Source organism: Vespa velutina, chromosome 24 (genome assembly GCF_912470025.1).
Source record: "Vespa velutina chromosome 24, iVesVel2.1, whole genome shotgun sequence".
NCBI classification, from domain to species: domain Eukaryota; kingdom Metazoa; phylum Arthropoda; class Insecta; order Hymenoptera; family Vespidae; genus Vespa; species Vespa velutina.
In genome coordinates this window covers 2,287,986-2,312,985 of record NC_062211.1, presented here as the reverse complement: position 1 = coordinate 2,312,985, position 25,000 = coordinate 2,287,986, and the positions used below count along the sequence as shown (strand labels likewise).

Below are 25,000 nucleotides of genomic sequence, written 5' to 3'. Positions count from 1 at the left end.
GGAAAAAAGAAAATCAACTATTCTCTCAACAGAGATTAAGATTGAATTATTAGAAAAATTATTATTAAACATTGGGCACAAGTGTTTTATATATCTAAATTGACACGAATAAATTTAGAAGAAGTGATATTACGAGATGTCTTCCGCCATTCAACTGTTCTTCGATGGCTCCTGGATTACCTTGATCTTGTCGTCCTGTTTGCTACTGATGATACTGACACTTGCCATACAACGTGGACAATTTATTTACGCTGTTAGGAATATACCTCAGCCAATATCTTTGCCACTAATTGGGAATGCCTATCAATTAAATTCCACTTTGGAAGGTAAGCTATACATATATACATACATTATATATATATACATACATATATATATATATATATATATATATATATATATAATAAAGTTAATTATAAGTATATAATATATAAATATTATTAATATATATATTTAATTAATTTATATTTATAAAATTTAAAAGAAATAATGAAAGAAAATCTTTCGGTTTATTAAAATTTTCCAATGATACTTAGCGCTTAATCAAGAATACTCGCGCATAATCGATTGACGGATTTAATCGATATTAAATAGATACGAATAGAACTAATTATGTATAACGCTAATGACATAGCGCTAATGACTATAATACAAGTCCGTTCAAAAATCGTTGTCGTTGACGATAACGACGATCAGACGGTTTTAAAATATTTTTAGATTTACAATTAGGATCCTATTAGTTTTATAATCAGAACGAAAGAAAAAAAAAAAAAAAAAAAGAAAAGAAAGAAGAAAGCAGAAAGAAACTTATCGAAAAATATTAAGTTAAATAATCAGTGAATGAGTCCACGAGAAAGTACTACGGGTGGGATCAAAAGTCCCTTCAAGCCAATATTAACAATCAATTATATTCCTTTTTTCATGTGACTTTTCTCAAACTATTATTATTTAATGTTTTCCTTTCTTTCGCATCTTCTTCTTTTTTCTTTTTTTCTTTTCTTTCCTTCTTTTCCTTTTTTCTAATTACAAATAGCAATACCACAACACTGAGAATTTTCTTCTCTTTTTCTTTTTTTTTTTTGCGAATTCAAAATATAACAATTAGTTTGAAACAAGTAATCAAATGATCGAAACTACGCGTATCGAAGTACTCGAGATGACGGTGACGCGAGAAACGGGAATAAGGATTGGAGGGAGGAGAGGGAGGGACGGGTCATCAAATTTCTAAGTAATATTAAAAAGTAATTCAACTCGATCTTTCTCTTCTTCTTTTTCATTCATACTTTCCTTCTTTCCTTCCTTCAGATCGCAAAATTATACAAAAGAAAGAAAAAAAAAAAAAAAAAAAAAAAAAAAAAAAAAAAAATATTTTTTACGATGCGTAAACAAAAATTAGACTTTGTTGTCTCATCTTTTTTTTTTGTTTGCTTTTTTTTTTTTTTTTTTATATTATTCATTCATCTCTCAGATCTTAGATATCTTGTTTCTTGTTTCTTCTTATCTCGAAAAGAAAAAAGAAAAGAATCAAGAAAAAAAAAAAAAAAAAAGAAAAGGAAAGAAAAGTAATAATCCATTTGTAATATCGCTTAAGAACTTTTGTCTTGTCTCCCTCCCTCCTCCCCCCCCCCTCTGCTCATGTACCTGGTCATAACGAGATTATTTAATCTAATAATTGTAATCTTAATTAGACTTCTTAAGAAGTTATCATAAATGTGTTCATTCTCAACTAGAACTTCCTAGTATATATGTATATATATATATATTTGTCTGTGTTTGTCTCTCTTATCGGATTGACCACATCGGTGTATTATCTGCGGTTCGGTTTAATTGTTATCACTTTCGCATTCAATTCCGATTGAATAACGATCGTCTTTCGATTCTGATAAAATAATCCTGATAACGATCGAAACTCGATGTGCACACGTGTAGGTTTTGTCAAATTACTTAACTATATATACACATAAAAATACACGCACTCGCGCACACACACACGCACGCACATATATATATATATATATATATATATATATAGATATATATATATATGATTAAAAAAAAGAGAAAAGAAAAAAAAAAAAAAGAAAAAAAAATGAGAAAAAAGATTCGTTCACTGGTTGATCGCTGAATAATAATCGTTCGATATATTCTCTCTTGCGAGTAAGTAGAAAGAAAGAAAGAAAGAAAGAAAGAAAGAAAGAAAGAAAGAAAGAAAGCAAGCAAGTAAGCAAGCAAGAAAAAAAAAAGAGAGAAAAGAAGAAGAAGAAGAAGAAGAAGGAAAAGAAACGGGTCGAGGCCGTTCGTGGTCTGAATGACGGCTACGCGTATTGTCCACGTAATTGCATACAATTATATATCCATCGGAGGAAGAACGAGAGAGAGAGAGAGAGAGAGAGAAGAAAGTGGGGAGAAAAAGGGTCGTTTAAAAAGAAAAAAAAAGGGGAAAGAGGGATGGGAGGAATGGCGTCACGCGAATCTTTTACAAGACAATGAAGAAATGTCGGATCAATTTTAGTGGCAGACAGGAGCTAGACGTCTGCTAGGAACAAACTAGCCAGTCAGACAAAGAAAAAGAAACAGAAAGAGAGAGAGAGAGAGAGAGAGAGAGAGAGAGAGAGAGAGAGAGAAAGAGAGATAGACTTACACATATATATAGAGTTATACATATATATTTATATTTATATATATATATATATATATGATACAACCAATGTTCCTATAAAAGTACGACTATAATTCTTATTGTATGACTCATGTGTCTCGTTGATAAAGTAGTCGAATTTACTAGCTAAGTAAATTTTCGAATCGATGTTTTACAGATGAGATCGTAACCCCTGATGACACCATCATAGATTGATTCGAGTATTGAAATTAAGAACGAATTGTCCTATATACATACTAAATACATATCGTATACACATATATATATATATGTATATATATATATGTATCTATTTATTATTTTTTTGTACATATGTTTTTGTACATCCGTTCTTATATTATTTTTAATATAAATTACAAAGTCATGCTGAATTTTAATTTGGTACAACGAGAGAGAGAGAGAGAGAGAGAGAGAGAGAGAGAGAGAGAGAGAGAGTATAAATGAAATGTTATTGAACTCTTTTATATGTCGAACTCTGGCCCGCAGCGGTATTCCCGTACGAAATAAATTTTTATCGCTTTTATAAATTTATATGTGTATATATATATATATATATATATATATATATATATATATATATAATGATGCTCATCATATACGTCCGTATGTACATGCACATACATACATACATACATACATATGATATACACACGTAATTACATATCACATACGGGATATTTCAGATTAAATATATTCTTGATAAATATTTATATTATCGTTACAGTTGTAATTATTGCAGTATCGTCGATCATAAAAAAAAATAAAAAGCCAAAAAAAGAAAGATAAAAGGAAAATAAAAGAAAGAAAACAAAGACATAAGGAAAGAAAGAAATAATAAAAAAAAAGAATAATAGTTATTATTATTATTGTTGCTGTTATTATTATTATTATTATTATTATTATTATTATTATTATTATTATTATTATTATTATTATTATCATCATCATCATCATCATCATAATCTTTATTATTACAAAGCTTCGTTTTAGTCGTACGATTCTCCCAATGCAATATTTTTTCTGAACCAAAATGTTCATATCGCAATGTTAGCCAATAAATATTATAATTATTAATAATGATATCGCAGAGCCAATGCATTCCTTATTCTTTTTTTGTTTTCTTTTTCTTTTTATTTTTTGCCTCTTTTCGTAATACATCATAATATGAATTCAATAAAAGTATATTATTATTTCAATTCATATACATACACACATAAATAAATACATACATACATACATACGTACATATATACATATGTGCATACATAGATATGTGCATATATAGATACATACGTATGAATTAGCGCGTAATATTTTTTGTTAAAACGCACAAACGTTCAATTCGAGAATTTTTTTAAAGATCTCGTAGAAATTTTAATCAAATTCCTCTCCTTTCGGGGAGACGGTGAAGTAGCGATGAGGTGGACGGGGAGGTGGGATGACGACAGAGAAGGGGCGGTGATGTAAGGTAGAAGTTATCATTTCGCGGTCTCATTAAAAAAATTTAACGCGTAGCACAAATATATTGATCGGATAGCGAATTCGTTGAATTGTGAAACATTTATAATTTCATATTGTTAATTTTATTAAGTAAAAATTAATCTCTCTCTCTCTCTCTCTCTCTCTCTCTCTTTTTTTTTTTTTTTGGTAAAAAGATTTTCTCTGCACCTCCACGATCATTTCCTGATTATCGAACGAAAATAAAAGTTCAAATCGATATATATATATATATATATTATATAATAGAATATTACATAAAAACAAAGTTTATATAATAGTATGACTGATAAGCATCGAGCAATGATATTATTAAAAAAACTTAAGTACTTATACTCACTTACTACGTTGCGTGTATTAGATGCGTGCTTGCACGCGCATCGTCGCCTATCGATGACGTTCGATCCGAGAACTAATTAATTTATTAATAAATAAATAAATAAAAAAAAAAAAAAAAAAAAGAAAAAAAAGGAAAGAGAGAGAGAGAGAGAGAGAGAGAGAGAGAGAGAAAATAAAAGAAGAAAAGAAAGAAACAAAAGAAAAACGCGTTGAGTTCTAATTAGATTCGAATTGCATCGAATCTAATCGAATAACGGGAGAGATACGTTGATCCGTTTCACTGATAAATCTGTCCTCAACGAAGTAACACGAGTTTTCAAGTGTTATCCGAGATTAAAGATAAAGATCGTTCTCGATCGAAAGACAGTTAGCACATTTCCAATACAAGTATGTGTGTGTGTGTGTGAAGTGTATTCACAGGGTGAGTCAAAATGTTTCTCTCTGGAATAGTACAAAAAACTTCTTAAACTATTTGATAAATCAATCTGAAGTACTTTTAGATCTCTTTCAATCTTGCAATTAAATTTCTCTAAAAGTTTTAATAGTTTTATGATTTGATACAACCCCCCCTCCGGGTATGCATCCCCCCTTCGCCCTCCTTCACCCCTAATCACCGAAAAAAAAGGAAAGAAAAAGAGAGACAAAACAGAAAAAAAAAGAAAGAAAAAAAGAAGATTCATGAATTAGCCTGAATTAATCTCTCTCTCTCTCTCTCTCTCTCTCTCTGTCTCTCTCTCTCTCTCTCTCTTTCTTTCTCTGTCTCTTTCTCTCTCTCTTGAAAAGAAAGAGAAAGGAAAGAGTGAATGAATATTTTTCTTTTTTTTCTTCGTTACTTCAAAATGTATCAAGAAAAAACTTTTGACCCTTTGATCAATGACCCTTTGACCCAATCAATCCCGTAATTGCACAGACACTTACATTAACATACGTAGATCTATGTCTATATATATATCTATCGTTTGAAAATTGTCCAATGGATAATCTAATGAATACATAGAGAAAAAAGAGAAAGAGAGACAGAGAGAATGAATGGAAGTTCAATGGATGGAAGTGGAACAAACGCAAGACGAGTCAGACTGCTCGAGGATTTCGGTGAGGCCCAAAGCGAGCCACACGACTATATATATATATATATGTATATACATATAGTATATAGTATATATAAACGATGCATTATGGTAGTAGAAACACGTGTGCCCCCAAGAGCCCGCCTAAAAAGGTTCGCGCCAAAACTTTCGACTACCCTGCTTTCTTTCATGCTCTTACATTTAACTATGCCAATAAATCGATCCGATACATACATTTATCTACACATACACAAATAAATGTATGTATGTATGTATGTTTGCAATTTAAATATCATTCTATTTGAATTTAATCTAAACGTTTCAACTTTGACTTTAGATTCTGAATAAATAAATAAAGAAGAAGAAAAAAAAAAAGAAGAATTAAAAAGACCATAACGCACGTGAAGAACGAATGTGATAAGATAGGAAATGATTAAAAAAGAAAACAAAAAAAAAATATATATATATATATATATATCGCTTTGAACATACGACGAAATTTGTCTTGTTCGATATATCATCGATACGATTATTGAAATTGTTCAAAATACGATCATAAAACGATCGAACAATCATCAATCGAATGCAAAAAAAGAAAAGATCGTATATACTCAATTCTAACTTCAAATTGTTCGAAACTAAATAAATCGTATGATTCAAATCTCTTGTATGTACTACTTGTTCGTGTAATTTGAAGATTCGTAGAGGGCAATAAAAAAAAAAAAAAAAAAAAAAAAATATATATGATCTTCCTCTCATTCTCTCTCTCTCTCTGTCTCTTTCTTAAAAGGGTTAAATATCTTCTCTTAGAGGGGATGAGATGAGGAGATAGAAGGAGAAGGGTTTGACACGATTACTTTCTTATTCGTTTCGAAACGAATTAAAATAGATTATCGAGGAACCTTTCAAGGATATTTATTTTCAGTATCTACATCCTCCTCTTTCTCATCCTCCTTCTCCTCCTTCTCCTTCTCATCCTCATCCATCTCTACATCCTCCTCTATCTCCTCTTCGTAGTCGTCCTCGTAGTCCTTGTCGTCGTAGTCGTCGCCATTATTATTGCACTTCCAAGGTCTCACAGTCTTTCTCCTCCATGGTTATAGAGGTGCCTGCAACTCGTCGTCCTCGGTGCAAATACACGTGCCTTGCCCATTTTTACGGTCAACGTCCGGTCAGTGCGCCATCAGACTTTAGCACTCCTTTTACCAACGCAAGCAACATGCTGCACGTGCAGCACCGTCCACCGTTCTTCTCTTCCCCCTCCCCCTACCCTTAGCCCCTTCCCTCGCTCCCTTTTCCATTCTTTCTCCCACTCTCATCCCTCTCTCTCTCTCTCTTTCTCTCTCTCTCTCTCTCTCTCTCTCTCTCTTTCTCTTTCTATCTCTATCTATATCTTTCTCTTTCTCTCATATTTGCAATGAAGTGAGCAACGAAGATGCCTAGAAGCTAACGATAATAGCGTTGATTGTTTGCCTCGATATATATATATATATGTAGCTGCAAAAGCCCTACTTATATGCCACGAGTAAGAGAGAGAGAGAGAGAGAGGTCAATGACCATCAAAGACTTGACAAACAACAAATCACAAATTATTCCCACGAATTCTTTTTTTCCCTGTATTAGGACAATTAAAAATCCTTTAGACTAACTACTGACCCATATCTCGTAATATTTTTAATAAAACGTGACATTTCAATATGAACAATAATTCAAAAAATACGAACGTTCGACATTGCTACATTGTGATAGCACGATATCGTATAACCCCGACGAATTAATATTTTCATTAAAAACGAAGAAAAAATAAAACAAGAAGAATTTAATTTTGTACTCTAACTCTCAGAGATATATTATTATTTTTTAATTGATTATTTCTTATTAATTTCTCCCTCACGATTTTTTCTTGTTTCTTTTTTCTTCGTTTAATCTTTTAAACCCTTAAATGATAATCCTTGTTTATTAATTTACAGAATTCTTTACAAATCTGGTCAAATGGAGCCAACGATTTGGTGATATATTTTTAGTTTGGGTCGGCATACGTCCTTTCATCTTTCTTTACAAAGTTGAAACGGTCCAACCTTTACTAAGTAGCAGGATTCATATCAATAAAAGCTTCGATTACAAATACCTAAATCCATGGCTTGGCAATGGATTAATCACAAGTAACGGTAAGCGTGAAAGTCGAATATTTCGTTTTCTTTTTTTTTTTTATTTTTATTTTTATTTTTATTTTTACATCATTGGCGTTCCTTTCTAATCGATCCAAGGAAAACCGATAATTCCTTTCGATTACGTGATCCTCGGGACAAATACGGAAGAGAGAGAGAGAGAGAGAGAGAGAGAATGAAAAAAAAATAAAAAAAAGAAAAAAAAAAAGAAAAGAGTTAGAAAATAGAAAAAAAAATGGAGGAAAAAAATTTCGAAAAGGAAAAAAAGAAAAAAAAGGAAAAAAGAAAAAAGAAAAAAAAATAGGAAACGTGGAAAGATTACACCAAACACGATTGACCTTTTTATCTACAATGTTAAATTCATCTTTTATAATACCGGTTTACTTTCGAATGGAATTTTAAAGTAGAAAAATCGCGAGGATTCGGTTGGCGTCTGATTTTTGCTTTTTTCTTTTTTTTTTCTTCTTCTTCTTTTTCTGGATTTTTATTCATTTATCTTTTCTTTTTTTTTCTTTCGTTTTTTCTTTCGTTTTTTCTTTATATACATATTTATATACATATATATATATATATATATATATATATATATATATATATATATATATATATATAGAAAGAGAGAGAGAGAGAGAGATCTGAAATCATTCGAGAGATTTCTAAAATGAAATCGTCGATCTATGCTCGAGGCAACTAAGTTTCTTTCGCGTCTTAACGAAATATAAATCGTTTGAAATCTATCGACTATCTGTTATAATAAATAAGAATAAATATAGAGGGATAATCATTGGGATACGGTGACAATATGAGGTCATATATCAAGGTCGTAATGTCAAATATGAAAGAATTTGAAATTTAGAAATTCGACGAATTTTGAAACATCGATCTAACTTTTCATTTTGGTTTATTTAAACGCTAACGAGATAGACAAAGAGATAGATATGTAAAAAGAGAGAGAGAGAGAGAGAGAATCTTTTCTTTTTTTTTTTTTCGATTTCGTTGATTGATAAAACATCGTTGTATTATTATCATTTCGAAGCGAGATTGCAAATATAGATCAGATTCATAAAAATTCCTGGGCAGGCAGAATAATTTTTTTTTTTAGAAAACATTTCTTTTTTTTTTTTTTTTTTTTTTTTTTTTTTTTTTTTTTTTTAGATTACATATTAATTAATCACTTTTCTTTCTACGAGAACTTTTAGGCTTATTATTATTTCATATCATTTTTCTTCTCTTTCTCTTTTTCACTCTCTCTTTTGTTTTCTCTTTTTCTTTTTCTTTCTTTCCTTTTGATCTTTTTTAATCATTTAGAAACTTTTGACCCACATAATCCTGGGTCATATATCAAAGGTCACTCTTTCCTGAAACTTTTTTAGGCTTATTATTATTATTATTATTATTATTATTATTATTATTATTACTATTAGTTTTCTTTTTTTAATGAAAGTAAAACTGCAAGCTTAAAAAAAAAAAGAGTATTGATATTATTCAAATTATTCGAGAACAATATTATATAATTTCTTTTTTCCTTGAGATTCGAAATCATCGAAACTTTTAGCTTTATTTATCGAACAATCGTGATGATGATGATATCAATGAAGATAGAAAATGTGACAAAGAGAAAGAGAGAGAGAGAGAAAGAGAGAGAGAGAGAGAGAGAGAGAGAGAGAGAGAGAGAGAGACAGAAAGATGACAAATATATTTGCATAATATAAAAATATTTCATATAAATAAAATAAATCGTTAATTTAACACAAATCTCGTTTAAGATATTTATCTTCAATGTATGTATTATTGTATGTCTCTGTATACATATATACACACATACACGCGCATGTATATATGTATGTATGTATATACATATATATATACATATATATATTCTTTTTATTTTCAGGCGAGGTTTGGTATCACAGTAGGAAGTTACTAACACCGACCTTTCACAGTGGCCTCCTTGAGGATTATCTCAATAGCGCTACGAATGAGGTTAAAATTATGATCAGCTGTCTCGAGAAAGAGATTGGCAAGAGCTTTGACATCGTACCATATGCAAAACGTGCTATGTTAGATGTAATTTGTGGTAAGTATTTACTTTGTCATTTGAACTTTTAACATTTATCAATCGCTGTTAAAGATTTATTATTACTTATACCTTTCAAATAGATTCACATGATCGTTTTAACTCTGCGTCCAGAGAATTCTTTTTCTTTTTTCTTTTTTTTTTTTATTTGCTTTCGTTTCTTTTCTTTTTCTTTTTTTTCTTCTTCTTCGTCTTCCTTCCTCCTCCTCCTCCTCCTCCTCCTTCTCCACCATCTCCTAATCCTCTTACTCTTCTTCGGTTTACTTTTCCTCGTTATACTTTCAGAGGGATCATAGTCCTGACCGATAGTAACGACCGTTCTATCAGAGTTCGAGGACCTTGGATCCTGTCTAACAGTACCTCCCCTACTTCTCCATCTTCCCTTTCTCTTCCATTTCCTCATCGTCATCCTTTCCCGTCTCACGTTTTTGCTCGTACGATTCGTCTTATAAATAAATTCCTTCGTAGATTTTTCTAATGTCGAATTCCTCATATTATTCGTCACCTTCCTCGATTTTTCTCTTTCTTTCCTAAATTTATTTATTTTTTGTTTTTCTTTTTTTTTTTGTTTTTATTTTTTATATTTAATTATTACTATTATTCATATATATATATATTTTTTTTTTATTGTAATTATATATATATATATATATTATTTATTTATTTATTTAATTATTATTATTATTATTATTGGTGTTTTTTATTATGCTAACTACCTAAGGACTTCGATGAATTTTCTTTTTTACTTTTCCTTTTTGTTTGTTTTTTACGAGGATTTTATTTTTTATTTTTGTTTGTTTTTTTTTTTTTTTTTTTTTTTTTTTTTGGATTTCTATAACCTCCACGCGAGATATTATTACCTGAATAATTTTCCATGTCCCGAGGACGTTGTTCCTAGATCATAAAATTTCGAACTTTTTGCACGCGCCAAATACAATATCCTCGAATTGCACGGGGCATAAATTAATTTTCTCTTTTGTCTCATAAACATCCTCTTTTGATTCTTCTTCGGTCTCGATAATTCTATTATACGTTCGGTTGCTAAATATTTGTTATTAAAAAAAAAAAAAAAAAAAAAGAAAAAAAAAGGAAAAAAAAATAAATAAATAAAAATAATTATTAACGAAATGAGGAGAACATTTTTTCTTTTTGTGGGCGTTTATGTACGTATACATGTATGTGTGCACGCGTGTGTAATATAAAGGAGTGGGTGAATGGGTGGAGAAAGAAAAAAAATGATAAAAAATAAAAAAATAATTATATATTCGTGTGTGTGTCTATGTGTAGGAAGTAGAAAAGTGGGTGAGTGGGTGGAGAAAGAAAAAAAATGATAAAAAATAAAAAAATAATTATATATTCGTGTGTGTGTCTATGTGTAGGAAGTAGAAAAGTGGGTGAGTGGGTGGAGAAAGAAAAAAAATGATAAAAAATTAAAAAAATTATTATATATATATATATATATTCGTGTATGTTTGTGCGTTTACTAACGAGTTGCCAATAAAGCAGCCGGTGCGACGTAATGAAGTAATTTAGATGGTGGCACGTAAATTGTTTTTGGTTTCGAAAGTTCGAGAATTCTTGACGTTGCCTTTGGAATTTTTTTATTCAAATTTGTACGATTTTCTGTTGGATCGAATACGTTCGTTCGTATGCGCGGTTGTGCCAATCGATTTATACGTTCTGTTATCTCGTAGAGTAAGGCCGACGTCTTTACCTGATTATCGTTAATAGAAAATATGAGTTACGGTTTTAAGAAAGGAAAAGAAGAAAAGAAATAGAAAAGGAAAAGAAAAATTGCAAAAATGAACGAATGAAAAACAAACGACATGGTTAAGATGGCGTTCGCTAGGACGCACAAATCTTTTCTGCATGAAACGTTCATGATATTTCTTATTGATCGAAATCGCTTTATCTCGCAAAAAAGAAAAAGAAAAAAAAGAAAAAGAAAGAAAAAAAAAAAAATTGATTAACCGACTACAACTCAGAAATTAAAATTATTGTGAGGCAATAAAGTCCTCAGGCGAGCTGGAAGTATTTAATTCCATTAAAAAAAAAAAAAAAAAAAATAAAATAAAATAAAATAAAATAAAACAAAAAAAAAGGGAGGAAAGGGGAAATGTCGAAAGACATACTAAAGGAATTCGTACTTTGAAAGAATTATCCTTGTTGTTCGAAACATTCCTGAGACTTTTTGTAGAAATCATTGGTGACGAGGATGATGGTTCATTCGAAATATAATAATTCACATTCCTCTTCCTCGTCGACAAAATTTTCTTATCGGCTTGATTATTATTAGACCGTTCGTAATTTATCGATTTTTCAATGAAATTTTTTTCACCTTTAAATTTACTCGACGACCGTCGTTGTCGTTGTTGTTGTCCACCATTGAACGGTCTACTTTCGAATCGTCCCAATCGAGAATCCATCGATTCGAATCGATCCCATAAATTTGAACTCGTTGAAAATAAGGTGGCCATTTAATGACTGTGACGTCAATTCGTTCGTGCATTGAATTCAAAAAAAAAAAGAAAAAAAAAAAAGAGAGAGAGAAAAGGAAAAAAAAACAAAAAAAATAGAGGAAAAAGAAAGAATTAAAACGACGAATTTTGAATATAATTATCCCGAAAGGAAAATCTTTTTATTTGCTATTTAACCTTTAAGTGTCAATGAAAAAAAAAAAAAAAAAAAAAAAAAAGAGAGAGAAAGAAAAAAATGTATATTCGATCGAATAAATGAGAATCTCTAATCGATTATATCGCGCCATCTATATTTATCCATTTAATCCTAATTTCACTTTGTGCATTTTATCATTTCAAAAAATTCGTTTACTTTTCTTTTCTTTTCTTTTTTTTTCCTTTTTGTTTTCTTTTCTTTCATTTTTCTTTTTTTTTTTTTCTTTTCTTTCTTTTTTATAGACAGTGCTATGGGGTACCAACTCAATGCGCAAACTAATTTGTTCAACGAATACGTTTTGGCTGTGACCAGGTAATAAATTTTTTGTTTCTTTTTTCTGACTTTTCTTTTTTTCACAATAATAACAATAATAATGATGATGATGATGATGATGATAATGATGATGATAATGATAATAATGGTAATGATGATGACAATTAATAATAATTTCACAGTTATTGTTATTATTGTAAAAAAAATTATTACTGTTATGTTGTTATTATTATTATTATTATTATTATTAATAGTATAATGTACAAAATGTTAATACTCAATGAAATAAAATATTATAATATAATAAAATTATATTAATAATAATAATAATAATAATAATAATAATCATTATCACTTATAGCAATACAATTATAATAATTGCAATTATAATATAAGAAAATTTGTATAATAACAATAACAACAATAATAATAATAAAAGTTCAAACAATTTCTAAATTCCTCTTTTTAAAATCTATTTTAGAATGTCTCAAATCATGCAGTATAGATTTACAAATGTTTGGACATCGTTCAACTTGATATTCAGATTGACAAAATTAGGAAGAGAACACGATCATGCTCTTAAAGTAATTCATAGTTTCGTTGATAAGGTAAAACGATGTTAATACATATAATTAATATATAAAGATATACATATATATATATATATATACTTAATATAATTAAATATTAATATTTAAATAATTTAAATCTTTGATCCAATTTAGATTATAGCCGAAAGAAAACAGGAATGGATAAACAATCAAAATGACGATTCTGACAAACCAATGAAGAAACATCGTGCTTTGTTGGATTTGTTATTAGAAATATCGAAAGACGGTACAATCTTGACCGATACTAACATTCGCGATGAGGTCAATACGTTTATGTTTGCTGGCCACGATACAACAGCTACCAGTATATCCTGGATATTGTATGCTTTGGGAAGACGACCCGAATATCAGGTTTTTATTAATTTAAACTTTACTTCTTTTTTTTGTAACACGTCTTTTTAAAGGGGGGGGGGGGGGAAAGACAAAAAAAAAAAGGTTCAAATTAAAACAAAAAAATAAATAAATTTATTTACTACTGACGACTCTGATTATAAATTATCATTAAATTTGTACAATTAATTATTAAATTTTATTTAATAATTAAAATATTAAATAATACGATTTAATAATCAATATAATGTATATAATATTAATCTATATGAGCTACATTTTTGTGCCCTATTTTTCGAAAGAAAAAAAAAAGAAAAAAATAACCAAATCAAAAGACTCGAAATATTTATTATTTTTATTATTATTATTAAATTGACGATTCATTCGACATATTTATTATATTAAATTGAATTAAAATTGAAATTAAATTTAATAATATATTAACAACGACATAATATATGCGTATATATATATAATTAATTAATTAATCAATTAATTAATTAATATATAATAACAATATTCGTATTAATAACCAATGAAATTTCATATAATTATAATAATGTCAATTGTTAAATAACATTTACAAAATTTTTAGGAACAAATTCTAGACGAATATGACGAGATTGTCGGTGACAAAGAAATAACGTTAGAAACATTGAATAAATTAGTTCTATTGGAGGCATGCATCAAAGAATCATGGCGTCTCTACCCGGTGGTTCCATTAATCGCCAGGCAAATTTATAATCCCATTAAAATACGTAAGTATTATATATACAATATTATTAATATTATTAATACATCATATATATATATATATATATATATATATATATATATATATATATATATATATATACACGGAAGCCTAAATATATATGACAATTAAATTCTAAATTTTGTTTATCAATTAAGAAAAGAAAAAATTAGGAAAATGTTTACATCGATTTCTTTTTTATTTTTTTGTCTTCATCTTCTTCTTCTTCTTTTTCTTCTTCTTCGTTTAGTGGGACACAATATTCCAGTTGGTTCGACGGTCCTAATAAACTCATATCTGTTACATCGAGACGTTCGCTATTTTCCCGAACCCGACGTCTACAAACCCGAAAGATTTTTACCAAGTAGCCCTAAATTACCATCGTACACGTTCATACCATTCAGCGCGGGATCACGCAATTGTATAGGATCGAAATTCGCGACAATGGTCGTTAAAGTGTTCATCTTATCGATATTAAAGTCTTATCATATCGAATCGTTAGTGACCGAAGACAAACTTCGTCTTATATCCGAATTAGTTCTCGTTAATAAGGACGGAATAAAATTAAAAATTACACCAAGAACGCGATGATTTCAAATATAATTTGATTGTTTGTTTGTTTGTTTTTTTACCATTATCAAAATGGACGTCCTATAATATATCTATGTATATATATATATATATATATATATATATATATATATATATATATATATATATATATGCACGCACGTATAAAAACATATTTGCATCCTTGTATATCGTCTTGTTTAAACAGAATCGTTTAAAATAGATTTATAAAATATTTGTAGATTATAGATTAAATTTAAGCTAAATTATACAATTAGTCGTAATTGATATTTCGTTACTAAATAATTATCTCATACGAATTGTAATTTTCTTCAATTATATCGAAAAACTAACGTGTGATATCTTAGAAGAAATATATGATATCTTAGAAGAAACATAAAGAAAAAGATAGAAATATATATAAAATACGGAGAATATGTATTTTTGTAATATTAAATATATATATATATATACAAAGGATATGTAATCTTTTGAAAAGTACAGGTTATATAATTGGCGTTTAAAAATTACGACGTAACGATATTGTTATAACAACTTTGTTAATGTAATCATAATATGTTTAAGCCATTTATACATATATATATATATATACACATATATATAACACGAATGAAATATTATTTTTAATAAGAAAGTTATTTTACTTACAATTGTCTTTGACTTCTCTAATTCGATGTTATCCTTCCTATGTTTAGTTCCATAATAATCTCTACTTCTAATTTAGTCACGTGACATAGACGGCGCAAGTGTTCATTTCTTGAAAACGTCCATTAAACTCCACTTTAGTATTACAGATGGCACCAAAGATGTTTTCTTAGTTACCTACATATCAGTAAATTATAAAGATTTGAACGTTCTAGGTAATAATATTTGTTGATTCTATTTTATCTATCGAATTTTAACTCGTCTTACTTACGATAGACTGCAGTAAATTTTTATATGTGGATTTATCGTGGATCCATTACGTAGAAAGAACAATTTACACAGTAAGTAATAATTGTAATATGTTTGTTTAGTTTTGTTCGATATACAGTAGGTATAATCATACTATGACTTCTACCACGTATGGCTGTGATCTCTAGAAGAGTCGAAGGAAGAATGAATGATTTCTCTTTTATCACTGGGGTCTTTGCCGTCTCCTTTGTTTTTGAAATCTTTGTTGTCTTTTACTTTGTTTACTTGGTTTCTCACGTGTGCGTTTGGTGACGCTAAGGCATATTAGTTATATGTCTTGCCGAAGGAGGCGTAACAGTCGCGACGAGATCGTCACAAATACACTATGTATATATATATATATATATGTACATAATATTGTCATAATATTGTTGATATAATAGAAGTGTAAAATCTTAATAAATAAAGCATAAATGAAAACATGAATGACATCAAAGAACAAAATGTTTTCTCTGATATTAATAAATTGGACGATACGACGTACGAAAAGAAAGAAAAAATTGTTTCTAATGATCATCAGGAATTGATTAAGTTGACCAAAGAAGCTATAGATAATGTAATCGAAAGTGATCCTTTTCTTTCTGGATTACCTTTGAACGTAACGGTTGAAGAAATTAAAGCACAAATAGCTGTGGCTCAGGGACAGGCGATAACATTATTTTTAAATCGTGGAGAATTGCCAAAACTTTCTATCGTGGTAATATGTATTTCCATTATGTAATATATTCTTATCATTTTACTTTAATTGAAGATAATTAAATGCTCGAATCCTTTGTATATTTGAAATAACTTTTATTTGTTTAAATTTAGGTACCTACTCATACAACTACAGTACTTGATTTAAAAAGAGCCATCAAGAGACATACTAATTTGTGCTTCAAAAGAGATAATATTAAAAAGAAAATAAGTTGGAAACACGTTTGGAAAAAATATAACTTATGTTTCGACGATGTACAACTATTAAACGATAGGGAAAATTTAAGAACATACGGTATTAGCAATAAAGCTGAATTATATTACGTTAAGAAGTATAGAGAAAAAAATAAATTAAGAAATATCATTAAGAATACATGACATTATTTGTACATACGCATATTATATTTATACAATTAAATTGTTGATCTATTTATTTTTCTTTATCATCTAATTTATTCATATACCATGAATTTAAAATCTCGCATTTTAAATTTGAATTACATTCTTCTAACATAAAACATGTCAATTCAAATGCTGCAGATTTATTATGATTTGTTACTATTAATGTTCTTAGATTACGTAATTTGTATAATGCTTCTAATGCATTTTCAGTAACATTTTTACAATCAGATATATCTAAATGCTCTAATGTTTGATATTGTCCAGCTATTTTGTCGACACACCAATCGTCAATATATTCGCACCCCTTAAAACTGAGCCATTTTAAATGATAAAGGGAATTCATATTTTTAAGTCCTTCGTAGGATATTAATGTATTACTTGCATCAATACTAGTAATAACATAATTTGATTTATATGAATTCGGTAAACGTACAGGTTTATTCTTTGATGCTGCTAACCAATCAGAATTTTTAAACTTTACTTTTCCATTCCATTCAATAATGAAATATGCAGCAGCTATGTTACTACCCAGTAAATTAATTCTATTAGAATTAAGTTCTTGTTCTTTAACAAACAATAATTTCTTATTATACTCCCACCACATTTTAACATTACCTAAAGACAATGATTGAGGTGATGGAGCTTCTGGTTTAAACCAAGAGAAACTTGTATCAGTTTCAGCTTTAGGATCTGTATCTTCTGGACTTATAGGTTTTATACCAGGTAAAAATTTTGAACAATCCTTTATATTACGTGGTACACGTTCCATTAATATATTTCCAGTGCTAAAATATTGTAAACCTTTCAGATTAATCAAATGATGATTGGTTTTAATTAATTCATCAAATATCAATTTATTGATGAAATGTTGTAACAACATATTGCAGAAAAAGAATATGTCGCTGTAATGGAAATCAGTCTTTTTAATGTTTCTCGATTATAATATTCTTAATTTTTCTTTCAATTTAATATAATTTTCTTTACTTGAACATGTTTAACTTGAACAGGTTATAAATATTTGCGACACTTTATACTTCGTCTATTACTTTAAATTGATTGGTCGAATTTTATTATAAGAACCAATTAAATTTGTCCATTGTTAAGAACAAACTCTTATATTTTTATTTTATTTAAAATAAAATAGAAAATGTCGTCAAACGTATAGAATTTAAATTCTGTCAATTAATACCTTTAAATTTCGAAACAACAAAATTTATGTCATAATCGAAATGTTCTATTTATCGACGTGACGTAAGGAATTAATATGGCGGCATCAGCTGCTTCTCGTACTATGTTCTATATGTATTAAATATGAACGTACCATAAATGTGAAGGAAATAGAGCTATCGAATTTGATCGAGATTTATATTACGAACTTTCTTCTTTTTTTCTTTTCGTATATCTAAAAAAAAAAAAGGAAAAAGAACAAATAGATTATATATATATATATATATATATACATACATATATATATATATATGTATATATATATATATAAAATGTACTACTTGTATTACTTATGTCAATTTTTGGTTAAATATCCTAGTGCAGTCATTTTACAAAAATATTTTGACGTATGAAAGTGTCACGCCTGTGAGCTGTCAAGGATTTATTCATTTATACGACTACATTGCGAAGTAACATAATATAAGGAATAAAAATTATTTCCTTATTCTTCGTTAAAATATATTCTTAATAATTTATCGTCATGGAGGATATGCAAGAAGAGGTTAGTAATTGTTTTTTTGAAGAGAAAAAAAAAAAAAAAGAAAAAAAAATAAATAAATAAAATAAAATAAAATAAAAATAAAGAAAGAAAGAAAAAAGAATGAAAAAGGAATTACAATATTATTAATGAAAAGTTTATATATACTTACGTCGTTTTTCTTTCTTTTTTTTTCTTTTTTTTTTTTCTTTTTTTTTTTTTGAAAATATGAAAATATATGTTATGAACTTATCATTTGAAAATGGAATTATATTTGAATAAGATATTTGTCATAAATCGTATAAATTATCTAATCATTCTTGTACTTTCAGACACAATTTGTGGTCGATACTGTAAGCAAAATTATTAAAGAAGCTATTGAAGTATCCATCGGTGGAAATGCTTATCAGCATAATAAAGTTAATCAATGGACATCAAACGTCGTTGAAGCTTGTCTAGGAAATCTTACAAGACTGCAAAAACCATATAAATATATTGGTTTGTATATCAATGATATATATTGTTGTTAATTAACAAATTATATTAGATATTTACCATATTCGTTTTTTTTTTTTTTTTTTCAATTAATATAGTCACATGTACAATCATGCAAAAAAATGGAGCTGGATTACATACGGCTAGTTCATGCTTTTGGGATAATGCAACCGATGGAAGCTGTACCGTACGTTGGGAAAACAAGACTATGTATTGTATTGTTTCTGTATTTGGTTTAGGAATTTAATACTTGAAGGATGACTTTCCAAATAATCTATATATTTCATGATTAAGTAATAAATATAGTAATATTGAAAGAAAAATTAAGGTATATGTATGCAGCTGCATAATATCTTTGCAAATTTGTCCTTTATCTTTTTTTTTTTTTTTTCTTCTTCTTTATTTATTCTTTAACTCGTAATTTTTAACTCAGATATAAGAAAATATTTCAATACTAAGTGAAAAAGATCTTGAAAGTAATATTCCTGTACATTAGAATGCTTTATTATAAATATACATTTACTTGTGATGAACACACGTAGATTGGAAGAAGATAGAAAAATTATATTCTAATCGATAATTAATTTTTTCATATATTTCAATTAAGTTTTGCTATTATAATTGCTTTATGATATATGTATATATATATATATATTATAATATATATATTATTATATATATATTTATATTATATTATATATATATATAATATATATATTATTATATATATATATATTTATATTTTGTCAATTTAAATAAATCCAATTATTTTCTATAGTATGAAATAAAATGTTTCGTATTAAGTTATTGTATTATTAAATTACATCATAAGGATAGAAGATTATTGTCTATTAATATATAAAAGAAACATATATATATATATATAAAGTGTAACTAAATAATATATTCTAAGAATTAAATTCTTGTTTGTTTTTTGGTAGTGTTTATTTAACAGTAAGAACAAAGCTTGAACACTTATTTCTGTTTTTTTCTTTTTCTTTTTTTTTCTTCTTTTTTTTTTTTTTCTTTTTTTTACTTTGTTTACCAACCATTGTTGAAGTTTACTAATTACTATTAGTATTAGTCAAATCTATAAAAAAAACTAAACTTGTGAATAAAATTCAATCAATAGAATACAAGAAAAAAAAAAAAAAAAAAAAAAAAAAAGGAAAAAAAAAATAAACCAATGTCAGCCTTAAAAGAAGATTTTAAACTGTTTGTTTATCAAACAAATAATTATCATAGAACATTTCATCGTCCAATAACAACATATTAATATTTAAATTCATCAACTCTAAATTATCATCGTCAATATAGAAATCCTCTATAGAGCTATTTATTGAATGATCCTGAAATAATGAAATATAAATATAAATTACGTTAGAATAATTTCTAATGAATTATTATCATTGTACTTACAGCCTTACGTATCGGTAATTTGCCCAATTGCAAATTATTTGCTAATTTTGGATGTGGAAATGTAGCTGGTAAAGAACGTCGTCTTTGTAATGACATTTTATTATTACAGGCTTTGCAATTATTATCTAATGTCGATGAAAAGGGCAATTGAAAATCATGCTTTTCATCAATCGATATTGGTGAAAAGAATTCTTTGGATGAAATTTCATTGGATACTTTTTTATTATTATGTTCTATCGTATCAGAATTATGGATTGGATTTTTGAAACGTTGAATAATTTTTTCATATTTTCCATCTTCACTTATAAAATTATTCATATCAGTCTTAGAGTCATAAACATTATTTTCCAATGTTTCAATATCGACAGACATATTTTTATTTAATAAAGATGATCTACATATATAGTCCATTTTCTTTTTAGTTTTTATTTCTTCTATATCGTCGGTATAAGTCAAATCGTATGCTTTATCGATAAAAGGTTTATTAATGTACGTGTTTTTTGTTATATCATTAATATTATTATAAGATTGTGAAGGTAAGCATGATGTAATCGCATCATTTTGAGTAGACGTCGAACAAATTATTTCAGTTGCTCGATCTAATGCATCTTTCAGAACTTGTAACGAGTTATTTTTATTATATGCTATTTCCTCCGATTCAGGTATATTTTCAATAAGTACCCTATTATTTTGCACATTTGTTTCTATAAAAGTAAAAATAAATATATTTCATTATAATATTATCTATTATTAAAAGTATTGCAATTTTTTAATAAAATATATATATATATATATATATATATATATATGTATATATATAATCCTTTATCACAAACCTGATTTTTTATTTGTATTACATATTTCTGAATGTTTTATGATATTTAATTTCGTAGAAATATTTTCAGAACTTTCTTCAGATGTTTGCTGTTAATTAAATTAAAAGATTAATATATCGATGTCAATTATGTTCACTAAATATTAATCTTAGATAACGTTGATACCACTTCATTTTTGTCCCCTTTGCTCATTTTCGATATACAAATTTCTTTTTCTTTTTTCCATAAGGATGATTCGAAAAAGTTTTGAGAATCTGGGATTAGTACCCGTGGTTGCATTATTGCATTTTTAATATTGACAGGCATCTGCGAGTAAGGTTGCTATATGAAGAAGAAGAAGAAGAAGAAGAAGAATATTGATATAAGAAACAAAATTAAACCAATAATAAAATCAATATCGTCATAAAAAAAATTTAACGATAGAGAAAAAAAAAAAAAGAAAAAAAAGAATTATTCATGCAAAAATACTTTGCGAGTTGCTTGACTCGGTGATACGTAAGATGAATCATATGAGCCAGGAGATTTGTTAAATTTTGGTTCTAAACATGTTTTATGACTTGCGGGTTTATGCGGCTCGTAATCTTTACTTTTCACTTTGGACAATAGCTCCGTGTCCTTAATCGAATCTATTGGAATAAAAGAAATATTTAAAGGAATTTTATTCTATGGTTAAACATTTTCATTTTAAAATTCATATTGCTCTTACTTCTTAAACTTTGTCTTTGTTCAAACAATTGTGGCGAACGGATACCATTAAAAAAACGTTCTCTTCTATTAGCAAGAAGTTCTTTAAGACGTTGCAAATTGAGACGTGCATTTACATCAATTGGAATATCTTCGACAAGATCGTTAACACCAAGAGATAACGATGATATAGAGCTATTATCAGATTCCGAAAGGTTCTTAGGTATTCTTACTTTTTTATATAAATTATTCGATGTCATAGATTTTTTCATTTGTTGAGACTTTGCAAATGTATTGAACGATTTTATTTTAGACATATCCAAATCCACATTGTTACTTTTCTTTTTTATTTCTTTATTTTCTCGATCCAAAGAATGCAATTCATTTTCTTTATGATTATTGTACAAATCCTTCGATGGTTCATTTTGAATTAAAGTATTTTTTATATTGGTGGTACTAGGTAAGTTTATGGGAACTTCGGAGTCACATGTACGAATCTTAGTTCTTGTAGGATCCAAATATTGTTTAGTTTTCATAGAATTATAATATTCCTTACTTTTCGTAGGATCCAAAATGTTTTTATTTGTCGTAAGATCCAAACATTCTTCGGTTAAATTAGTTTGTGAAGGGATTTTATGATGATCTGTTTTAATTGATTTTTCGACAATTGGTGTTACATTTGTCTTATTTATTTCTGTTTTGTCCTTTTTGCATTCATCGACATATACGGGATCCTTATGCTCGTATTGTATCTAAAATTATGATTATGACGATGATATCAATAATAATAATTATAATGATCTAAAAAAATTATTAAATCAATTGCAAGTAAATCAAACTCACCTCAAGACTTTGCAACAATCTACGTATTTTATTAATATCGATATTTCGTTTGGCGATATCAATTTGTAAAGCAATTTCTAATAAACTATTAATTAAAGGTATGGAATTGCATAAATCTATGGGAATACTATGTTTCAATTGTAGATACTGTTTCTTGACTTCTGATATGTTGCAGCCACTCCATGGTACATGCGCTGTTAAACAATTGGACATATGTAAAAATATGATAACGTAATAAAAAATATAATAATGAAAAATATAACAAAAAAAAGAAAAAGAAAAAAAAAAAAAAAGAATTATAATTTCTAATTTATTTTTCAAACTATTTATATATTTCATATAAATCTTATAAATATAAATTAGTACAATGGTACTAAACATTAGTTCCTCATTCAGGCAAACTACAATACTAATTAAATAAAATGCAAAGCTTACTCGTGCACATTTCCCATATAAGTAAGGCAAGCCCATAAACGTCGCTCTCTTTGCAAGATATACCAGAAAATAATTCCGGTGCTTGCCATCTAAATATTTCACTACGTAAAATATCCTCGTACTCTTGTTTGGGCTTTGGCTACAATAGAACATAAAAAAAAAAAAAAAGAAAAGAGAGAAAAAAGAAGAAGAAGAGGAAGAAGAGGAAGATGAAAAATTAAAAGCAAAAAAAATAAAAGAAAAGAAATAAATTAATAGAAAACAAAAAAAAAAAAAAACAAATCAACGAATGAATCATCTTGCAAAAAAGAACAAAAAAAAAACAAAGAGCAAACAAGGAGCAAAAAAAAGAGAGAGAGAGAGAGTGAGGAGGAGGAGGAGGAGGAGGAGGTTGGGAAAGAAAAGAAAAATAAAGAAAAAAAAAAAAAAAAAAAAAGAAAAAAAAAAGAAGGGCTCTCTGTGAGAGACAGAAATTCCATCTAATTCATGGTCATGCCATTTAATTAAAATCCATTTGAACGACTTTCGTGAATCCAAATTATTCTCTACCGGTCTACCTAGATCCCGCATTTTAAGTTTCATCCGGCACCGTTGCAATAAACCTCGGTCATGGTAGAACGATTTTATACAGAAATCTACATTTCGTAGGAAACTAACAATAGTGTACACTGTTGTGTCCAGAGTTTCCTGCATTTCAACGTCGGTACTGGGTGCGTCACGTGAATCACGGAAATGACGTATACTGTACAACCACCACCATCACCATCACTACTACCACCTCCACATACTGCTCTTCCTCCTCCTCCTCCTCCTCCTCCTACTCCTCCACCTCCACCTCCTCATCCTCATTCACTGTTATCCCATTAAATCTTTCCTATTAACAAAGCTATTTCTCTTCGTTGTAACGCAGCGGGCGCAACTACCGATTAAAAACAAAGAAAATAGGACGATGAAAAAAAAGGAAAAAAAAAAAAAAAAAAAAAAAAAAAAGGAAAAAAAAAATAACAAAATTCTTTTCTATTTTCATATAAAGGGTGTATCTGATTCGACGTTATAACCCGATATGTTATGATAATGAATCTGCGATGAGATCTTTTCTTTTTCTTTCTGTTTTTTTTTTTTTTCTTTTTTTTTTTTTTTCTTTTTTTTTAGATTTCATTTTCGAACAAACTTCGACTTGCGAATACAAGTGAATGTACATTTGCATTTACACTTACGCGTATCGTCATACGCTACTTGTGCGTACTATCGTTGGTATTAATTTTACATTGGTATAATAAAGGATGAAATACATGTACATATATATATATATATATATATATATATGTTCGCGCGCGTGCGCGCGTGTGTGGGTGTGTGTGTGTGTACATGTATACATTTTTTTTACAATTTTATATATCTCCTTTTTTTTTCTTTCTTTTGAGATATATACAAGGTATATATACCTTAATATATTGAAACAATATTGTTCATATTTTCGTTGATATTGTTG

The 25,000-nt window shown here is 28.0% G+C and overlaps 5 protein-coding genes across 11 annotated transcripts in view; 3 read left to right on the top strand and 2 right to left on the bottom strand.

Moving 5' to 3' along the window:
- Positions 1–18,774, top strand: part of LOC124956940 (cytochrome P450 4c3-like) — a 19,496-nt gene extending 722 nt beyond the window's left edge. Inside the window, exons 2-10 of one of the 5 annotated variants that reach the window (XM_047513415.1) lie at positions 122–326; positions 7,533–7,730; positions 9,625–9,807; positions 12,723–12,792; positions 13,235–13,361; positions 13,479–13,715; positions 14,290–14,452; positions 14,699–16,025; positions 18,638–18,774. In XM_047513415.1, the coding sequence (XP_047369371.1) occupies positions 137–326; positions 7,533–7,730; positions 9,625–9,807; positions 12,723–12,792; positions 13,235–13,361; positions 13,479–13,715; positions 14,290–14,452; positions 14,699–15,039 (1,509 nt within the window). In that variant the 5' untranslated portion in view covers positions 122–136 and the 3' untranslated portion in view covers positions 15,040–16,025; positions 18,638–18,774. Of the gene's footprint in view, positions 327–7,532; positions 7,731–9,624; positions 9,808–12,722; positions 12,793–13,234; positions 13,362–13,478; positions 13,716–14,289; positions 14,453–14,698; positions 16,026–16,121; positions 16,260–18,637 lie in introns of those variants that run through there. The other 4 variants (XM_047513414.1, XM_047513412.1, XM_047513413.1 and 1 more) reach the window with 4 other exon arrangements.
- Positions 16,415–17,150, top strand: LOC124956942 (U11/U12 small nuclear ribonucleoprotein 25 kDa protein). The gene is made up of 2 exons (XM_047513418.1): positions 16,415–16,690; positions 16,804–17,150. Exons 1-2 carry the CDS (start codon positions 16,415–16,417, stop codon positions 17,065–17,067), a joined length of 540 nt encoding a protein of 179 aa, XP_047369374.1. The 3' UTR covers positions 17,068–17,150.
- Positions 16,988–18,431, bottom strand: LOC124956941 (distal membrane-arm assembly complex protein 2). The gene is made up of 2 exons (XM_047513417.1): positions 18,413–18,431; positions 16,988–17,876 (listed from the first exon to the last, which is right to left on the bottom strand). Exon 2 carries the CDS (start codon positions 17,858–17,860, stop codon positions 17,120–17,122), a length of 741 nt encoding a protein of 246 aa, XP_047369373.1. The 5' UTR covers positions 17,861–17,876; positions 18,413–18,431; the 3' UTR covers positions 16,988–17,119.
- LOC124956943 (dynein light chain Tctex-type 1) lies at positions 18,678–19,614 on the top strand. Its single transcript, XM_047513419.1, has 3 exons — positions 18,678–18,820; positions 19,129–19,294; positions 19,390–19,614. The coding sequence occupies exons 1-3, from the start codon at positions 18,800–18,802 to the stop codon at positions 19,536–19,538; spliced, it is 336 nt and encodes a 111-aa protein (XP_047369375.1). The 5' UTR covers positions 18,678–18,799; the 3' UTR covers positions 19,539–19,614.
- A 603-nt stretch (positions 19,615–20,217) lies between these two features.
- Positions 20,218–25,000, bottom strand: part of LOC124956872 (inactive serine/threonine-protein kinase TEX14-like) — a 16,173-nt gene continuing 11,390 nt past the window's right edge. For all 3 annotated transcript variants that reach the window (XM_047513220.1, XM_047513218.1, XM_047513219.1), the window contains exons 5-12: positions 23,509–23,647; positions 23,074–23,267; positions 22,253–22,982; positions 22,015–22,172; positions 21,712–21,867; positions 21,547–21,634; positions 20,711–21,414; positions 20,218–20,640 (exon numbers count right to left, since the gene is read on the bottom strand). In XM_047513220.1, coding sequence (XP_047369176.1) covers positions 20,500–20,640; positions 20,711–21,414; positions 21,547–21,634; positions 21,712–21,867; positions 22,015–22,172; positions 22,253–22,982; positions 23,074–23,267; positions 23,509–23,647 — 2,310 coding nt within the window. In that variant the 3' untranslated portion in view covers positions 20,218–20,499. The remainder of the gene's footprint in view (positions 20,641–20,710; positions 21,415–21,546; positions 21,635–21,711; positions 21,868–22,014; positions 22,173–22,252; positions 22,983–23,073; positions 23,268–23,508; positions 23,648–25,000) is intronic.

Coding starts and splice junctions, on each gene's coding strand:
- LOC124956942 (XM_047513418.1), top strand. CDS start 16,415: ATGAATGACATCAAAGAACAAAATGTTTTCTCTGATATTAATAAATTG. Junction 16,691..16,803: donor TGCCAAAACTTTCTATCGTG/GTAATATGTATT, acceptor GTTTAAATTTAG/GTACCTACTCATACAACTAC.
- LOC124956941 (XM_047513417.1), bottom strand. CDS start 17,860: ATGGAACGTGTACCACGTAATATAAAGGATTGTTCAAAATTTTTACCT.
- LOC124956943 (XM_047513419.1), top strand. CDS start 18,800: ATGGAGGATATGCAAGAAGAG. Junction 18,821..19,128: donor TGGAGGATATGCAAGAAGAG/GTTAGTAATTGT, acceptor TTGTACTTTCAG/ACACAATTTGTGGTCGATAC. Junction 19,295..19,389: donor AAAACCATATAAATATATTG/GTTTGTATATCA, acceptor CAATTAATATAG/TCACATGTACAATCATGCAA.